The sequence below is a fragment of the Misgurnus anguillicaudatus genome, chromosome 21, assembly GCF_027580225.2.
Source record: "Misgurnus anguillicaudatus chromosome 21, ASM2758022v2, whole genome shotgun sequence".
Taxonomy (NCBI): Eukaryota; Metazoa; Chordata; class Actinopteri; order Cypriniformes; family Cobitidae; genus Misgurnus; species Misgurnus anguillicaudatus.
The window spans coordinates 36461969-36480166 of record NC_073357.2 but is presented as its reverse complement, the minus strand read 5'-3'; the positions used below and the strand labels follow the sequence as shown (position 1 = coordinate 36480166).

The 18198-nt window shown below is 39.5% G+C and overlaps 2 protein-coding genes across 3 annotated transcripts in view; one reads left to right on the top strand and one right to left on the bottom strand.

Annotated features, from left to right (window-relative positions):
* fto (FTO alpha-ketoglutarate dependent dioxygenase) overlaps window positions 1-16453 on the top strand; it is a 168566-nt gene extending 152113 nt beyond the window's left edge. For both annotated transcript variants that reach the window (XM_055205511.2, XM_055205505.2), the window contains 2 exons: window positions 13876-14016; window positions 15079-16453. In XM_055205511.2, the coding sequence (XP_055061486.2) occupies window positions 13876-14016; window positions 15079-15085 (148 nt within the window). In that variant the 3' untranslated portion in view covers window positions 15086-16453. The remainder of the gene's footprint in view (window positions 1-13875; window positions 14017-15078) is intronic.
* Window positions 10401-11320, bottom strand: LOC129447465 (nuclear apoptosis-inducing factor 1-like). The gene is made up of 2 exons (XM_055209229.2): window positions 10873-11320; window positions 10401-10675 (listed from the first exon to the last, which is right to left on the bottom strand). The coding sequence occupies exons 1-2, from the start codon at window positions 11276-11278 to the stop codon at window positions 10401-10403; spliced, it is 681 nt and encodes a 226-aa protein (XP_055065204.1). The 5' UTR covers window positions 11279-11320.
* Window positions 16454-18198: the final 1745 nt, after the last annotated feature.

The window sequence follows — 18198 nt, the reverse complement described above, 5'->3', positions numbered from 1 at the left end:
TTTTGATGTACTATGTACTGTAACTTTCAAAACTAAAAATTTCCTCTGCAATCCAAAACTTGCTGTTTCTTAAAGGTCCAGTTCTTTCTGTGTTTTTGAAGCTTTGATTGTGTTTACAGTGCGCATTATAACATGGGTTTGTGTTTCACGTGTAAAAAAAACACTGTATTTTTCACACAATTTACTTATCTGCATACGGCTGTTTTCATTGTCCTCAAAACCGGCTGATGTCTTCTTCCTTCTATGAAGTCCCTCTTTCAGAAATACGTGTTGAGTTCTGATTGTGTAGTTCGTTTAGTGTGTTGTGATTCGATAGCAGCTTAGCGTGCCATTAGCTTAGCTGGCGACTGGCGTTTAACTGGAGTTTAGTCAAAAAACTGTTCTAGTGACGTCATTAAAGCAGGAAATAGAGGGTTTTAGTCCAAACCGGCCGTTCGCTGTAGGCTTTGAATGGCAAATTCTGTTAAAGAAAATATATCGCCTGGCATTGAACTTTGAGCTTTATCATTTTACAGGTATTATTTATTCTATTATTACACACTAACTAGGGTTTAGAAAATGGGATCAGAAAGAATGTGACCTTTAAGTTCATTGTTCATTTTTAATCTTAATAGTTATTTTTGTTTTACACATTTCTAATAATGATGAGTTTTCTTTTACATATAATAAATTAAACTACTTTTATCGTATCCTGAAGAAGGCTTTGTGAGCCGAAACGTGTAGATCTACACTTTTAAAATTTTACATTATGTAGCCCAGTGAATTAAATGTTTTTTACATTTTCACTGGAGTTCTTTTAAGTTTTACTCTTATATTATATTAAAATTAATGTTATATAACATTTTATATACTGAAAAAAAGATTCATTCAATTTACTACTTTTTTTTAAGGTAAGTGGTCGCAATCAATTTATTTTAATAAAAAAATTAGCCAAACAAAACAAAAACCTTTGTTTAAATGTAGCTCTAATAAATTGATTGCAAGTGACCTTAAAAAATTGAGTAAATTGAATGAATATTTTTTTCAGTGTAAGTGTTTATAAAATGTACAGTTATGTTGGACTGAAGTAAATGTTCTTTCGGGTTGTCCCATATTGTTGCTGTTTGCTAGCTTAAAGAAACTCAATCTCATACATCTTTCCTGTGTCTATTTGAACTGTAACATTCCTATTGTCCTTTTTAAGAACCTTCTCCAGTTCAATTGTTCATACGCTCTTAAGCCTCAATGTCCTTATTAGACCTTAAGTCATAAGGCCACTGCAATAATACAAAGGCTTCCGTAAACCCTCATTGTTGCTTTATATTTGCGTGTTGACGCTGGTAATGCTCAGTTAGTGTAGACAAAGGGCTGGGTACATTACAGAGAAAATGACTTTCCCAATACCAATGCATGAAGAATATCCATTCTGTTCGGGACAAAGATAACCTGTTTGATTCTGCCATCCATGTTTACTTATCCTTTAAACTACAGTGCTCCATTACTGTTAACACACACACAAACACACACCTTCTCCTACAAGTACCTAACACACATCTTTTAAACAAACACACACTTAACACATTTACACAAAACATTTGTCATTAAATTTGCTCCCTTGTTTCTTTCTTCCTCTCACACGCACACTGTGTAAACACCCGTTCCCCTCTCCATGCCCATGTCTGTGATTCTACTACCTGCTTGTTGAAGTGCCCCAGGGGCCTGCTCGGCCTGGCCGCTCCCTTAAACAAATTGTTGGCAGTTCTCAGACTTTCAAATGCCACACTGTTTTAATTACACCATTTACTTAATAGGCTGCAAAAGCGCTTTTCACACAGCAGGAGGAGCAGGTGATTCGGGACGTAAACACCTTGTGGATGTTCTTTCACTTTGCCGTCAAATTGTTTAATCTCTTAAATTTGATCCAGTTTTTTAAGTCTCCCTGTGATTATATGTCGATAAGATTTATCTAATGACATCATACCTTTCAGATGCAACACTCTTGAATTACTCCGACAGCCCATTTGCACATAGCACGTCGTATTTCACATGTTCTTATTAGCAGCTGTCGTTCGTGAGAATGTGACAGTTAGCACCCGTGGCTCTCTAAACATAGCTATTTCTTTGTAATTGAGACTAGCCTGTTTTGTCCTCTGACTTTTAATATGACGAAGGTAAACGTCCCGTGACCTTTAATAAGGTAGCAAACAATAGCGTGTTTGTTAGCACACATCTGTGTTTGTTCTAAATGGGATGACATGAATTAATTCATGTTGTTTGAATAGAATAATGATACAGAGTTACAAACAGGTATCACCACCCAAAAGCTGTCGTTCCTTTGTTTTTTCCTCCACCTTCAGTGTAATCATCTAATCACTTTCAAGTCATCCATCATTATTATAGTCGACTGTTTAGTTTGGTATGTGTATGTACAAGCCTGCCTGGTTGATTACAATTTTTAGGATAGTTTCATTGTGTTGTTTTACCATAAACCTGGAAAGTATTATGTTAAGGTTTTTCTAAGTAACACTGCATGTTTTTTTAAAAAAAGAAATCAATATTTTTTAATATTAATATTTTTTTATTTCTATAATTATGTTGTTTAATAATATTTTTTTATTTCTTTACTGTATAATTGTGTTTGATAGTTTGTTATTGTGTTGTCACAAGTGCTGTTGACCCTGGTCATGTGACTGCGGTCAGATGTGGGTCACCGAGGTGTCAATATATCTATCAGAACGGGCCTATTCATTACATTTCTTTCCACTCCATGATGTCCACAGGGGTTCATAAGCGTATGTCTTATTGTTTAACATATACAAGTAAGCAGGTGTATGTTCCTGTATGTATCCATAAGAATGATAGTTTTACTATTTGTCAGAACAGGAGATTTTCATGCAAGCAATGTGGCATTCAGACATTTAACATGTTAAACGCGCTGTTAGTGTTCCCAGCCTTGCTGTTATCCACTTCCTGATCACTCGAAGATTTATTGGTCCTCAAACACTCCCCTGTGAAAAACTGCAAACATTCAGAACCTCATAACCTCCTCTCCCTTAGGCACTTCACACACACACACATGCACACAAACCCATGAAACGTCTTTTTCTTCTCCTAACCCCTCCATATTTCTTTTAGGCAGTGTAAATAAACACTGTCAGAGTTATAAAACCCTAGTGTCTTTTAAAGCCACTAATTAGTTTTGCTTTAGCATATCAAAATGCTGTATTTGGCAGGCTGTCACCTCAGCAGGTGACATGGACACATCCATACAGTGCATGGATGTGTCAGGGTGTAGTTTCCAGCTGATCTTAGACTTATGAACATTATTTTTTTGCTTCAATGATACCCAATATTAAAGCCCTATGGTCCAGGTGGGACAGCATCCAAAAGGACACTGTGCCTATGATGTTTCAAGCGTCACAGCACTGACTGACAACCGGCGCTGAACCTGTGACTGTTGCCCCTTTCTTACACCTCTCCTTATTACAACCTGTCTCTGTGTGTACTAAAGAATCAAGTGTGCTATAAACCGGTGCTGGCGTTGACATCTGGCTGCGTTCTTTCATGAGGCCTGAGGGGGGCGATAGGAGGGGCGTGTGGGATAATTTGTTACGGTGTTAACAGGCTAATAGACGTCCACCTGGTTTTGAGAGTTCAGAGACACCGGTGGCCTCCTCTGCTATCAGCTTAAGACTTCAACCCCTTTTTATTAGCCCAATTATGAAAGCTGTTTAGAGGCTGCATGTGTGTGTGTTTTTCGTGTCATGTGGTTGAGTTGGGACCCAGACACCCACAATCACCACATCAAACGACCCTGTCTGAGTAAAGGTGTTCTGGCTGGGTCTGTCCCTGTTCTGCTTCGGTGTGCGTGTGTGTGTCCTACAAGAGTTTGTTTCATGTGGTCTATTATGAGCTGTTGGTGTGCAGATGTAGAGGACTCGTTGCCTTCTGACCAAATAGTTCTAGTTATTGTCTCCAAATGGTAAAAATGAAAACAACTTTGTTTTTCTGCAATCATTAATTAGAGGAAGTAGTTGATCATAAGTTGGTTTTATTAGTTTGTGTGTTTTATATAGTTTATAGAACATACTATAAAACAATTATAAGGCTATATTTAATTCAATTCAATTCAATTTTATTTATATAGCGCTTTTCACTATTTGGTAATTGTATCAAAGCAGTTTTACATTAAATAGAAGCAGTGAAAAGCACAGAAAATCGACAGATAGCACAACATAATACACGATAGCACAAGCAGCTAAATTTGCTGCGGCTATAAATCAACATTATATGCAAACGTATTACTAATGTAACGTATAGAAGTTAAACCCAAGAAGGCTGCCTCCCCCTAGGAGAAAAAACCCCCGAAGTAAAAAAAGTCCTAGGAGGGAAAAACCCTTGGGAGATATATATATATATACATTGAAACGGAAAAGGAGATTAAGCAGAGATTAAGCGGGTTCTGTCGGTGGTAAAAGAACCCGCTTAAAAGGAAAATAGTTCACCCAAAAATGAAAATAATGTAATTAATGACTCACCTTCATGTCGTTCCAAACTCATAAGACCTCCATCCATCTTGGGAACACAGTTTAAGATGTTTTACATTTAATCCGAGAGCTTGTTGATCCTTGATTGAAAATGTGTCTACGTTATACTGTCCATGTCCAGAAAGGTAATAAAAACATCATCAAAGTAGTCCATGTGACATCAGGGGGTCAGTTATGGTGCATTCCCACCTGCCGCGGTAGAGGCGACAAAAACGCGCTATTCGCGCATAGTTGGATGCTGGAACATTTGAGTTCACTCGCTTCATTCGCACGTGAAATTCTAGTCATTCGAGACATTCATGCGGAAATTCACGTCATGGGGAGGGGCTTCTGCGACTCCGCTGAGACTCCGACACTCCGCTCGCTTCCTGTAATCACATCACTACTAAAGCAAGGTTTGATTGGTTAACGCGGCGTGGAAATCCAATGAAGTTCCGATTTTTCAACTCGCGTGTTTCCCACAGCAATGCTCAATTTGCTTGTTCTGCACCATTTGCACTGCGTGTACCGCGCGCAGGATGCCTAATCGCGTCTGACTTAACGTTAAGTCTTGCATTGACTTAACATGTAAATCACCCGCGCTTGCTGCCTCTACCGCTGCTGGTGTAAACCCAACATTAGAATATGTTAAAGCATCGAAAATACATTTTGGTCCAAAAGTAACAAAAATTACGACTTTATTCAGCATTGTCTTCTCTTCCGCGTCTAAAGTCATGTGACTGCAGTGACGTGGATGATGTGTTATCCTGATTCATGTTTGCAAAGTTTTTTTCAAACTTACAGCGTGCGTCTCCCTCGGACTGTAAACAAAGCCCGGGCACACAAAAAAACTGCTGGGGCGCACCAGATAACACATCATCCGCGTCACTGCAGTCACGTGACTTTAGCCTCGCTTCACACAAGAGAAGAAAACGCTCAATAAAGCCGTAATTTTTGTTATTTTTGGACCAAAATGTATTTTCGATGCTTCAACACATTCTAACTGACCCACTGATGTCACATGGACTTCTTTGATGATGTTTTTATTACCTTTCTGGACATGGACAGTATACCGTACGTAGATTTTCAATGAAGGGTAAACAAGCTCTCGGACTTAATGGAAAACATCTTAAACTTGTTCCGAAGATGAACGGAGGTCTTACGAGTTTGGAAAGACATGAGGGTGAGTCATTAATGACATTATTGTCATTTTTGGGTGAACTATCCCTTTAAAGTGGGTAAGATTTAGCTGAATTCTGTTTTGTCATCAACACATGGTGTGTCACACAGGAACCAAGTGGAACAGAAACATTAGCATTCATAAAACTCACAGACAGGTCATGTCCGTTCACATGTATCCTAGGGTACATTTTAGTGAAATCCAGTTAAAATCAATTCCAGTTCAGAAAGGTTCTGTCATGTTGGAAAAGTTTAAAATCCAGACAGCCCCCCTTTTTTTATAGTTCCAGTTGGGACTGTCTGAGGGCTTGAATCTGGTGAAGATGTTATCTGTGTCCTTGATCTCGCTCTTATATTGGAGATGTGATTGCTGCACGGGCCTTGGAGCCCAAACGTGATTTATGATCAGTTCACTTGTTTTTGCACGACCCGTTTGATGGCATTCTCTGAACGAGGCCAATCACTGCCAGAAACAGTAAAACTACACACCTGCACACCGGCTCTCACACATACACCCTTCACACCTGCGCACATGAAATGAGAAAGAAACGTTTCAAAGGGGAAAGAAATCTCCACCCTTTATGAGTAATATCTGTTCGTTTCAAGCCGAGTGCATTTGCGAACCGCAGACTTTGCATAGACAAGCCGACGTACAAATAGCTCTTATCGCACGCAGATACAGGATAGCGCACGGTGTAACCTCACTGTAATGCCCTAATCAAACAGGCCCATTTGTAGCCGTATGGTTGTAAATGATCTTCTGGTAGGCCAATGCAATTAGCATTGTCTACCGTCTGTGTACCCAGCATTTTAGCCCTACATCTATCAGCGTAATAATGGCGGGCAGAAGCTCTGATGTTGTCTAATAATGGCATTTTACTCCCTTTAAAAGTGGGGGGCAAGTAATGTACGACCTCAGAGGTGAAGTCCAGCACGATGCTATAAACCACAGCAATATGTCAAAGGGAAAGTCCAACTGAAAAGAGGTTTTAATCATTTCATTTATCAGTCCGTTCCTGCTTTACGCTGCCTCGCTCTTCTAGTTTATCTCAGTTGAAGGAGGATACACAGAGAGAGAGAGAGAGAGGGAGAAATCGATAGGGAGAACATTACAGTAAAATGTATTGATCAGACACAGAGAGAGCCTCGCGTGCTGCCCAGAGATGGCCTAGTGATGCAATGCTTAAAGGAATTTATCCACTGCCTTCTGCATTAACCTTTTATTGACTGCTTTGCTGTCCATAATTAACACTCACTTTAGCTAAAGTGGTTAGTTTCAGCTGGGACGCCAGGTGCGCGCGCTCGCGCGTGTGTGTGTGAGCGCGGACCGGGCGGGCTAAAGTCGAAGTTCAAGTACGCTAAACATGTTGGGTGGGAGTGTGTGAGCCGTCCCCCAGAAGAACAGAGGTGATAGATCTCCCTCCCTCAACATTAGCTTGCTATTCCAGCAGGCCTGGCTGTCAGGTTATAGAGTTTCACAGCAAATTGAAATGAGTGATTGTAACGTCAATCTCTCCTGAGCGAGGGTCAGATGGGAGAGGTAGACTGCATCTCTGAGAGGTTAATCTATACGGATGGTTGGCATACACTTTCAAATATACTTTCAACAACACACACACTTAACGTCATGGCTTATTGGATCCAGAAATATTATCTGACACGTATTTTAGTACATCCTGACCTCATGTGTCTCTAAAAGTTTTCTGTAACCTCTACATTTACTAATCTATACTACAAGCATGCTTTATTTTATGATGGGATCAAACTAGTTTTGTCACACTGGTCACTTGAAGCATTGACTGGGTGTTAAACACACTTTGTTTAATTTATGTTCCTTGACCCTGCACCCCAAAACTACACCCTTCTAAACAAGCCAGATCTATTACTACCCCCAAACCTCATCAATCCTTGTGACCTAATCATTATTACATCATCATTTACAATTGAATTCATTCAATTGATTTTTTATTCTCAGCCCATCTTACAGAAAATAAATCCGGCCCGTCTTAAATGTGTATGTGTGTGAATGCAAGTTAGTCTTTATGGCTGCAGGTCTCTTTAACCGCAGTCTATTTACTTACGTTCCCTCTTCTCTGTCCCTTCCAATAATCCAACAAATGATGAGAGAGTTTAAATACACACACGCACGGAACGGCCCTCATATTATTTATGAACTGATGTGCTACATTAGGGTACTTAGCTCATGTTAACGGATGTTATTGTCAAGCCCTGATGCAATATGAGGATGATATATTGAAGCGCTATATGCTAATTTCACCCTTGGCGTGTAATGCAGCCTCTCGTGTGGCTGGTGAAGTTGAAGAGACAGCACTTAACAGGAGAGCCACTTCACCATTAAGTGGCCCTCACAAAATATATAACCACAAATAGTGTCAGACAGGGGCTGTCCTCTGACCGCCGGACAGCAAAGACTCATCCATAATGCCGGCCTCCTCCTTTGTGCACCGCTGAAGTCTTTGAGCAGAGGTGGATGCGTGTTTACTATAGTGAGTGTTTGTAGGAGAAACTGTGTGAACTGTTTGTGAGGATACATGAGTGCTTCTTTTGTATTACAAGTGGGATTACAAAAATAGCTCGATTTATAGATGTATGAGTTGTGTCAAACTAGTGTTAGGGCTTTGCTATTCTATTCTTATTCACAATTACATATGCTAATAATTAATTTATTTAACCATTGTATTGTCAGCAAATGAAAAAGCTATAGAATTATTGGCCCGAATTTATCCCAGTTTTCCCCTTTATCATATAGGGCCCTATCAAATCTGTTTGATCTTTTCCCAAATTCTGTTTTATTTATTCTCAAATTCTGTGTTTTCCATTTCGATTTTTCTGAATTTTGCTTTTAATAATTAAGTTAAATTTCAATAATCAAAAAGCATATATTTTCGACTGAAAACTTTAAACGAATACAATTTAACATCAATTTATTTAAATTACATATAGGTCGATGTATTTTGGCTGCCAAATTTTTTTTCAGGCATCTGTATTAAATGTAAATATATTAGTTAAGAAATTGTCTGTCAACAATCTATGATTTAACATTTGCAATAAATGCAAAAAAAAAAAAAAAAACACTGCACAGCAATGTACAGCTGCAAAAGTTGTTCCGTTAAGAGTAGTGAGTGCTTTTCAAAGCAAGCAGCAGGCTGTTGTCACTTTAAGACCTAAGACAGACTGCACAATACTGATAAACATCCAGGGGCCTCATGTATCAACACTGCGTACGCAAAAAAACGCGGCGTACGTCAGCTTTCACGTTCACGGTCAGATGTACTAACAGTGAAATAAACGTAAGAATGTGCGTTCCTCCACGTAAACTTCATGCCTGGCGTACGTACATTTGTCGTGTTTTTTGCCCGTTGGCGACTCATAGAGGCCATAAAGTGAAGTGGCAAACAGAATTGTTCTATCGGACCACCAGCTGTCAGATATTGCTTATAAATTGTAATTGATAAATTAATTTGCATATTATTGTCACAAGAGTCTTATTAAAATATTCTATTAATTATGCAATTAAGTAAGAACATATAAAAAGCATGTGCAAAATGATACAACCCGTCTAGCAATGGCAGCGTTGGCTTTATTAGAGGACATTTTCAATGGGCAAATCCGGAGAGAACGAGTTTTTAGGGACCACAATGATTTTCTGGCCCACGATGATGACTGGCTTATCAGCCGTTTCAGATTTCCAAGGGCTATACTCTTGGAGCTCTGCGCTGAGTTGGGTCCGAATTTGGAAAGAGAGACAGCGAGGAGCCACGCATTACCCGTTCCTTTACAGGTGCTTACAACACTTGGTTTCCTGGCAACTGGTTCTTTCCAAAGAGAACTGGCAGACCGCTCGGGAATAAGCCAGTCGTGTTTGAGCCGTGCAATGCCAGCTGTATGGGACGGGATCATCCGCTTGTCTACCAGGTATATAACATTCCCATATGATGCAGGTGACCAGCCAAACATTAAAGCGCAATTTGCAGCGATAGCCGGTTTTTCTAATGTAATCGGAGCGATCGACTGCACACATATTGCTATAAAGGCGCCATCTGAAGAAGAATTTGCATATGTGAATCGGAAACATTTTCATTCAATAAATGTGCAGATTATATGTGATGCACAAATGCGCCTAACAAATATTGTGGCAAGGTGGCCTGGGGCAACCCATGATTCATATATCCTTACAAACAGCATGGTTGGGATGAGACTCCAAGCTGGCAGGGTGCGCGATGGGTGGCTACTTGGTAAGTTATGAGTTTACATGTATGGTTCTATCTAAAAGTTTAATCTTTTTTTGTGTAATTATTCAACTGCCCCTCAGGCGACAGTGGTTATCCACTAAAGACGTGGCTGTTAACCCCCCTCACCAACCCACAAACTGATCGAGAGCGCAGATACAATGATGCCCATTCTCGCACTCGGTCAGTTGTGGAGCGGGCGATTGGGCAGCTGAAATGTCGATGGCGCTGCCTTGACCGGACCGGGGGGATGCTGTTATACCGCCCTGACAAGGTTTGCCGCATCATACTGGCCTGTGGAGTACTGCACAATGTCGCGCACTTGCATGGCATACCCCTTGGTGAGGTAAGGGCACTGCCAGATGACCCTGACCCAGGACCAGTATGTGTGCAGCACAATCAACAAGCCATTCAGGCCCGTCAACGTGTAATTGCGACAATATAAAATGGTACTCAGACACAAAGTTTATTTTTTGACCAATTCCTTTAATGAATTGCTTATTTCTGTGAGTGCGTCACTGACATTTTTCAGGTGACTGTTAATTTCCCCAATGGCCCTAACAATTTGCTGTTGTGACTCCAGAACAGCATTCGTCAAGACACGGCCAGATGGACGGGCTTCAGCACTGGGGGGAGCATTAGAGACACCGGAGACGCTGGGCTGAATGGGCTCTGGCTGCTCGGGTGGTGCGGACTCTGAGTGCGTGCCAGTGGATGTTCCTGCTGTTGTTCCTGTGGTTCCTAAGTCCAAATAAACACATGTTAACAGTAATTTGACTATGTTCATAATTAATGGGTATACACGCAATTGCAATAAAAGCAGTGGATACGTAAAATCTCTGGTGTACTTTTTGCTACATTGCATGCATTTTAAAATTAAATGGTGGTTGGTAGGCTATACGTCTCAAAGTTAAGGAAATATCTTTTAAATTACTCACCTTCCTGGCAGTCCTGTAAAGTATCGGAGTCTCCCACATCAGCGGATACGATTCCGGAGATTAACGTGTCTCCTACAATAGAGGCAACCCTTTGATCAAAGGGTGTAAGTTCATCGGCCCCTGTACCACCGCCTGTTCTGCCCACACTTTGTCGGTGCGCAGCAGTTCTCCGTTTAACTTCCACCTTTATGTCAGACCATTTCTTTTTCAATTCATTAACGGTGCGACTCTCAGATCCCACCGCGTTGACGGCATCAGACACACTGTCCCACTCTTTTTTCTTTCTTTTGTTATTTATGCCAGAGGACAAAGATCCAAATAAAACATTTTTTCTGGTTTCTACCTCTGATAATAGCACCTCTAATTCATTTTCAGTGAAATTTCGCTTCTTGCTTGCTTTAGCCATGTTCTTGCTGGTTTATTTTGCCGAATTGGACTAATTACCATATTTATATTAATTTAATTGAGGGAGGAGGTGTGGTGATGTGCTCGTGCATGTGCGCACAATTTTGCGTTAATTGTGAGGTACAAAGAGAATGTACGTGGTATCATACTTAAGCAAAGATTCATACATCTGTATTTTTTGGTGCGTACGTACGCACATTTACTGCTTTTCCCCTACGCAATGTTTTAGTATGAATTCTACGCAAGGCTTTGTACATGAGGCCCCAGGTGTTTATGTTCACTTGAACAAGATAGAAAACTTAGTTCAGCGTGTGTTGACTGCCAATGCTCTTCTGTTCGCGGCTGCACATTTTGGATGTGAGCCCTCATGTTGTCTGAAGAATACATTGTGGTATACACCCTTTTAAGTAGAGGTGAAGAGAAGCGCGTGGTCTTTGTTTTCTTGCTGTTTATTCTAAACTTTGTTTGCATTGGTGGATCCGCAACTTTTCTTCATCTATCCTAAATTGGTAAATGATCCTGTAAATATAATTTCAAAGCTGTGTGGAGTGCGGATGCGAGCATGCAAGGCGGTTGCGGGAAGAAAGTATACTATACTCTTTATTTTTTTCCGTCTGCTGTGTCCTGGGATTTGACAAAACCTGCTTGTGCTTTGATGAGGCAACGCTTGTCATTGTTTGCAATGCATGACAAGACATGGATGTCTCTTTCTTTACGTCCAACATTACACAAAAGGAAAATGTTTCTGTGCATTTCTGTAATTTTAGTTGCAGATTAATGAAACCACGTCAAAACTAGCATTTGAAATGAGTTATAATGGGGTTTAAAAATGACTGAATCAAAAACTTTCCAAATTCTGTGACATTCCACGTTTTAAAGTACATTACATTTTTATGCTTGGATTCTGTAATTCTGTCTGTGATTTCCGCATCACGGAAATCATAGTGCCCTAGTAATGTTACATTTACAGATTTAATCTTACACCTCCTTTAATAACCGCAGGCAAATTGGGGCTGCCCCAAACATAGCAAACATGTTTAATATTTAGTATTTTACATTTTTAAATACTTTCACAATAGCCAATGAGAAACAAAGGTGAATGATAGACCTTTTGAAATAGCATCTGCAAAACAAGCTGCTACTGTATGCGGGTCTGGTAGACAGTGGAGATGGAGAAACGGCTTTTGGAAGTAAGAAAATAACTCTACTAATGCATCTGTGAAAAGGCATCATTAACTTCCGAGCTGAAGTGAATTCATTTCAATACCAGCAATAGCTAGCAAACATAAACATTAAAAATAATAATAATTGATTTACAATCACAATACGTTTAAATCTGCTTCACTGTAAAGTGATGTGAAGGTGCTTTTTCTGGCACAATAATCTTATCCTCTAGTGTGTGATGTTCAAAATCTTAGCACTTTTAATACTGTTTCTTGCTTACGGTTGAACTAGAAGTTAACCTGTCGGGTTGTGTTCTGAAAACTCTTCAGGAATGCAGCCTTCAAATGGCTTTCATATATTGTCTTTGCACATTAAATTATGATGAACAATTCCAGCCTGATCTCACAGAAATGTTGTATATTAAAAAGTATATAATGAGCTCTCTAATTTGTATAAATTTATTCAAACTGAATCATACAAAAATGTGTGATTATTAGAAAAAACACTAATGAAGCTCCACCCCATCACTTGGCTGAAACAGGTTGTACTAAAACATGCAAATTCAATTGTACGAATGAATACGAATCCGCCACCTCGTAAAATAGTTACAAATTGCCATGAGATTGTGTTGATGATTCACACTTAAAGCATGACACAATTACCCTTAATGTTAAGTTTGCATTGCTCTTCACACCCAGTTGAAAGGTCATGCTCACCTTGTACAACATTTAGGATTTACGATGCTTTTTTTCTCTCTCTCTTTCTTTGTATCTCTCACCTACACATACACAAAAGAGATGCATACATTCTTCCTTACACACCCAGTTTTGTCAGATTTGTGCGACGTTATATTGTGGTAATCAGGTAAAACCACACTGTCAGTGTATTAATCAGTTGACACGAAGAAATGCAATAACATCAAAGTGCATCTATGGAATTAAAGCCACAGGCTTCACCTGCCCAGGTGTGAATGACAGGGATAATAATCAGTGCAGGCCAGGTGTGTTTAGATGGTGATTTACAATGCTTACACTTGTAGGATTGCAGAAGTGAATTCCTGAGACTTAGTTCAAAGGAAGAACAAGGAGATGATGCCATACCACACACGTTCTCGCTTAAACACACACTCACAAAACCTGTGCATGCTTTGTCGTCCTTCTGTGTAAGCGTGTCATTAGAGAAGGTTATTGTGTGTCGTAAACCAATCAGGAAATGACCATGTGGACTGCCCCTAGACAAACACACACTTTTTTGTGTGTTTAGGGTGACATTTAACTCTTCCCACACACACACACACACACACTGGTAAGCACATTTTGGTGTGGTGATGCTGAACCACTAAATTGCACAATTATGTTGTTTTGAGTGCTACAAAGTATTTTTGGCATGAGTTTAGAAATTTTAATCTTTATTTTTCTTTGTGTGTCCCAATAGATGCCAATCCAGCCTCGCACAGACCTTGCCACCTGAAGAAGCACCTGTCGACCGACCCTACTGGAGTAATGAAGACCCTGACATGCCCCTCCCCTTTGACCTCTTTGACATCATCAGCCGTGTTGAGTCGCTTCTCTGGAGGTGAAGTAAAATGATTGTTTTAGCTTTGTTACACCTAAATAAATACATAGTTTTATTTTTTAACTCTTTAATGGTATATTTTGTAGGAGTGTTTGTTATATAAGGGACACTCCACTTTTTTGAAAATATGTTCATCTTCCAGCTCCCCTATTAAAAATTTGATTTTTACCCTTTTGGAATCCATTTAGCCGATGTCCGGGACTGGCGGTACCGCTTTTAGCATAGCTTAGCATAATCCATTGAATCTGATTGGACCATTGGCGTTGCGCTAGGAATGGCTAAGGAAATTCGATATTTTTTCTATTTAAACTCTTTTGTAGTTACATCATGTAATAAGACAGACGGAAAATTGAAAGTTGCGATTTTCTAGGCAGATATGGCTGGGGACTATGCTCTCATTCTGGCGTGGTGGTCAAGGACTTTGCTGCCGTAACATGGCTGCAGGCGGCGCAATTATATTACATGAAAATAGCCCACTGCTATTGAAAGATACTAAAGGGGAGTATTTTTGGCTGCTGCTTAATATCATTGCACCGCCTGTAGCCATGTTACGGCAGCAAAGTCCCTGATTATTACGCCAGAATGAGAGTATAGTTCCTAGCTATATCTGCCTAGAAAATCGCAACTTTCAATTTTCCGTCGGTCTTAATACACGATGTAACTACAGAAGAGTCAAGTTTTAAATACAGTAGGAAAGGTATTGAAAGTCTTTGATTGTTTTTGAGCGCGATGCTGGTGGTCTGGTCAGATTCAGTGGATTGTGCTAAGCTATGCTAAAAGTGGTAGCGCCAGACCCGAAGATCAGCTGAATGGATTCCAAAACAGTAAGAATCAAATGTTTAACTCTAGGGGAGCTGAAAAATGAGCATATTTTCAAAGAAGTAGAATGTCCCTTTAAAATCATATTCTCTTCATAAATTCATGAATCAAGAATCTTCAGCCATATATTAAGTAAGATCAAAGTTGTCTGATTAATTATGTGATGTTTATAAATGCTACAAACAAGCACCATAAACTCCATTGTAATTTATTATTTGTGTGTTTTTTTTTTCTTTTTTCTAGGATGTAGGGATGTTGTACAGAGAGTAGATGAGAGAGAAATAGAGAAAGATTGTAATGTGGTGGAAGATAAGAGATGATAAGGCCCTGATGGAGATCACAGGTGACAAAAAACAGTACATCATAAACCTGTTTACTTTCTCTTCTTGGCCCACTTCACCTGACGACCAACATTTACCTTCACACACCACTTTGAGGTCAACTCGGAGGGACAGACGGTTATTTCGATGGAGGGATGATTAAAGACATTTTTCCTGTTCCTATCAGTATCATTTACTATCACTTTAACTAAGACCATAGTGTTAACATGACCATGCATAGAAACATATCAGTAGTAGCATTCAGTATCCATAAATATCCGTATATATATCCACAAGTGTATGTATGTTTCAGTTCAGTTTTCCATATATCCTTTAAAGCTTTTTTTGGACATGCATCATGTAGATGTAAACAGTATACACAGTTCACTTAGTGTGTGTGTGTGTGTGTGTGTGTGTGTGTGTGTGTGTGTGTGTGTGTGTGTGTGTGTGTGTGTGTGTGTGTGTGTGTGTGTGTGTGTGTGCACGCACCATCTTTTGAGGTAAAAGTAAGATAGAATCCCATTATATTGAATATGACTGGATGAGTAATAAGGCATTTATAGGAGGTGTCAAATGTGTGCAGTTGCCTTTTGTCTAATGTTTTGTCTATGGATTTTATGTGTTTGAATTGAAAATAGTTTTTGAATGTTTGCGTGTGTGTGTGTGTGTGTGTGTGTGTGTGTGTGTGTGTGTGTGTGTGTATCTGCCTGTGTGTGTGACTGTTTGTAGAGAAAAGGCGAGGTAAACGTTTTTAAACTAACTTTGTTAATGAAGTTTGTCTATATAGGTGCATGCAGGTACGAGGCACGCACATGTGTAATTGTTTAGACGGCTTTATTTCTGTGCGATTGAATATAAGTGTGTGTGTGTGTGTACAGGAGGAATGCACTTTTACATCTTTTTAATGAATGAAGGATGAAGAAAGCACTCTGATGTCCTCAGATCGAATGAAATGAATGGAAAAGGGATGACTGTCGAGACAAGCAGCTTTCGTTTTCCTTTTTACGTTTTTCTGTGTCATCAGTGTTATTGTAGAAGATCCATATTATAGTATTTGATGAAGACGCTTAAATGTGTTTTATACTTTAGAGTTTTCATTGGTTGCCAAATATTGTGTTTATGCTGAGTAAATGCTGTGAGGTTGGTATATAAATATCTATAAATATATAATCTTTCTTTCATTGTGGTATTTTTTCTGTTTTGTTCCTCCGGAGTGCCACAAACCCTGCTGCTTTTCTGAAAGCGTTGTGTGCGCAAAGCGCTAGTATGATAGAAATAAAATGCAATGCTGGTTTATTTATTAGTATGAGGTCAGTCATTCTTTTTGTATAGAATTTTTATTACCTGTCACTAAATGTTATTGATAACATGAACAAACATTGTTATGTTTATGTTATGCTTAACAGATGATTCATGTACTATTCATACTATGTATGTGTGCGTGTGCATGTGTGTGCGCCCATTGCCCCTAGGCACTGGAGATGTTTCCTCTTCTCTGTAGGTGAGTGATAGATGAATAAGCCTCAGGTAAGCAGGTGAACGGCCACTCTAAACTTCACTACAGTTATCCTGATGCATGAGTCCACAGGTATGCATTGTTCTGAGAGAGGGTAAAGGTCATCAGTAGTTGTTATTCTTAGTAAAGGTGAGATGACCAGGTGCTTGGGGAATTGAATGCCGTAGTGTGGGTCTGCAGCATCATGTGGACCAAATGTGCCTACGTTACCTGCAATCATATTGTGGGCAGCAGGCAACGACTGGTCAGTTTCATAAACATATTTACCAAAAATGCAATAAAAGTGTGTGAGAGTGACAAATATCCAATTTAAAAGCAATAGTCAATGGAAAGACCCTGCCATGACAGAAAACAATGTCTGTGTGATTTTTCCAACAGGAATGGAGTATTATTATCTGATTGACAGCTAAGTTAAAGACTGCATCATAACGCACAGGTGACAAACAGAACACACTTGTGCACAGCCGCACATACATTTAGATGGAGAAATCCAATTTCACATTTAGATTATGACTGATAATAGAATATGTTGCTTCACAACGTATTAAACAAACCTGTCCACGATCTATTATGGTCCACAATCACAGTTGTGTTGGTATTTCCTCATAGACACATTTCACATAGTGTGATGCCAATGGCACAAAATGCTTTTGCTTTTAGTGCATGACTCATAACAGGTCAGAGATATTTTCAGCGATATTTTCACAACTTATTTAAAGAATTTTTATGAGCATTTTCGTTCGTTTCGTTTCCTTCATTGTATAGCTTTCGGCAATTGCTGTTGGGTTCCTTGGAAGTAGGAATCTCATACAGGTGAGTAAAGGACTGTATATATATATAGTTCGTATATGTGTGTACTCTTTTACTGCCCATGAGTCCAGATCTCCACACAGACTGATGAGTGAAGTATTCTGTGAGACAGTAAGTCTCAAGAGCAGTGTGTGTGTGTGCGTCCACATGAAAAGCACATAATGCAGTTCTCCCAGTTAACCAGCAATGAGTGGATCTGTCAGTCCCTTGATGCGGCCATGACAACGCTCCTCAGTGCTGTGTGGGTTAAACGGCTACAGACGCCCGTCATGGCTGCCTAAGCAGCAGACGCTTCTATCACGGGTGCCTCTGATAGTACATAACCCTCCAGTTCTGTAACAATACTCTGGTTTTTTTTTTCAAATTTTATTTTTCAAATAGAAAACAGCTACTCACACATACATCAGAAAATAAGTAAGTAATTGTCAACCCAACATTATGCAGAACACACACACACACTCACGCACACACACACATACACACACACACACACCAAAGAGAGATCGAAGTCCCACTGCAAGATTTAATGATGGTTCCAGATAAAACATTTCTAACGTTAAGTTTAACTTATTCTGTAGCAGCACAATGGCAAAGAGGTTTACTGTAGCAGAGACCCTCGATCTCGTACTTGAAATTTGATAATTTGTTGATGCAAATAAGTGATTTATTTCTCCTACTAAGCATACAGACTTTGTAAGCATATTAGGGCATCTTTGC

Bases quoted from the DNA above. Each gene is read 5' to 3' on its own strand.
- LOC129447465 (XM_055209229.2), bottom strand. From the start codon at position 11,278: ATGGCTAAAGCAAGCAAGAAGCGAAATTTCACTGAAAATGAATTAGAG. The intron at 10,676-10,872 runs GTGAGTAATTTA...ATTTGGACTTAG, and splicing joins TTTACAGGACTGCCAGGAAG to GAACCACAGGAACAACAGCA.